General features: G+C 59.2%; 1 protein-coding gene across 1 annotated transcript in view; it reads right to left on the minus strand.

Moving 5' to 3' along the window:
- Positions 1-1,680, minus strand: part of SPTBN4 (spectrin beta, non-erythrocytic 4) — a 69,414-nt gene that overhangs the window by 32,249 nt on the left and 35,485 nt on the right. The window contains 1 exon segment of the mRNA XM_024768302.1: positions 1,363-1,453. Coding sequence (XP_024624070.1) covers positions 1,363-1,453 — 91 coding nt within the window.

Here is a 1,680-nt window from a genome sequence, read left to right on the forward strand (position 1 = left end):
GAATCTCCGGCGGACGCGCGCCCCCTCCCCCGCCACCGCGCAGCGGCAGCGCGCCCGCCCGCGCGCGCCCCCTACCTGCCTACGTGCCCGCCTCTCTGCCGGGCCCCAGATGCGCGTAGAGGAGAAATCATCACCCTCCCTAAAGCTTGGGGAGGGGGTTGTTCCTGCGCCATCTCAGATGATTGTTGCTTGGTCCAGAACAATCTAACGAGAGGGGGAAGGGGCTCCTGGGCCAAATCAAACGGCGGGGGGGAGAGGTGGTAGGCTGGGGCCTGGGCTACGTCAGCTATGTGAGGGAGTGAGGTGGGGTGGGAAAGGGCTCAGATTCCTGGCTACTTCAGCTATACAGGGGTAAAAAATATGGGAGGGAGCCGGAAATATCTCTTATAAGACTTCAGTCCAGAATAATCTCCAGTGGGAAGAAGGGGGACAGGGGGTTCTTGAACTCATCTCTAGTGGGCTCGAGTCCCAGACCCATCTCTATGGACTTGAGTTGGGAGGGGGTATATGGAAGCCCTTATCCATTTCATGTGTGGGGAGAACATGGGGGTTCACCATGGGGGGAATCAAATCATCTTTAGTTGGGGAGATTCGGACCTGGTTCCTGAACCATCTTTGGTTGGGGGAAACTTAAGTACTGTATCATCGCGGAGGGGGTACTAATTATCCTGAGTCAGGTAGATAGATGAGACCAGGACCATCTCTGTTTGGGTTTAGGAAAATGTTTACTGGGCCATCTCTCATGGGGCCATCTCTTATGTGGTCAGGGCCCAGGATAGTTTCTATGGAATGCAGGGTAAGGAGAGAAAGGCAGCATATCTCCTGGGCTGTCTCTAATGGAGAAGGGGACCTGGACCACCTCTGATTTGGGTTGATCCTAACGGTTGTGTAGTTCATCTCTAAAGGGGCAGAGCTTGATACCTGGACACTGTTAAAGGGGCGAAGGCTTGGTCGGGGACCGTCTCTGACCGAAGCTGCGCTCTGGGCTTCTGGTCCACCCACGGCTCCCCCACGACCCCTCTCCTGTCTCCCGTCCCTCTCTCCCCATCAGAGAGCTTCTCACGAACCTCCGGCGGGGAAAGGTGAGATCAGCGCGCGTCCCCGCGGGACCTGTGGACGCGGACGCGCGCCGTTGCCAGGGGCACCCAAGGCCCCTCCCTCCTTCCCCAGCGCGTGGGTGGAGGAGACTTGAGGAGCATGCGCACTGAGGTCAGGATCCGCACGCCTCCTGGCGGCGCGAGGTGAACTTCGCTCCGCGACCCACTTAGACGGGGCGCCCCCTCCCCCACTGCGCCTCGGTGCTGGAGCACTTCCCTGCCTAGGAAGGAAGTTCCTGTGCCCCAGCACAGCTGGAGTTCCTACCTCGTGGCAGTCTCGGAGGAAGTGCTGCAGCCCAAGTTGGTCGTGTAGCTTCTGCATCCATTGCTGGGCCCGTAGTTGGTTTTCTTGGCTCCTGGGGGTGGGGAGATAGGAATTGGGGGAGGCCTGTGTCTGGGGGCGCTGGCAGTAGGGCTGTGAGGGCGTCAGGCTTGTTAGGGCTAGGAACCTGGGGCACATGTACAAGCGAGGAAGAGGAGAGAGCAAGGTAGGGATGGGAGTAAAGGCAAAGAAACATCAGTGGGGGCAGAACCAGGGACAGAGCTGGGGGAGGAAGAGAGAGGAGGGAGGGAGAGGAAGGCG

The sequence above is a fragment of the Neophocaena asiaeorientalis genome, unplaced genomic scaffold (genome assembly GCF_003031525.2).
Source record: "Neophocaena asiaeorientalis asiaeorientalis breed wild unplaced genomic scaffold, Neophocaena_asiaeorientalis_V1.1 scaffold629, whole genome shotgun sequence".
Taxonomy (NCBI): domain Eukaryota; kingdom Metazoa; phylum Chordata; class Mammalia; order Artiodactyla; family Phocoenidae; genus Neophocaena; species Neophocaena asiaeorientalis.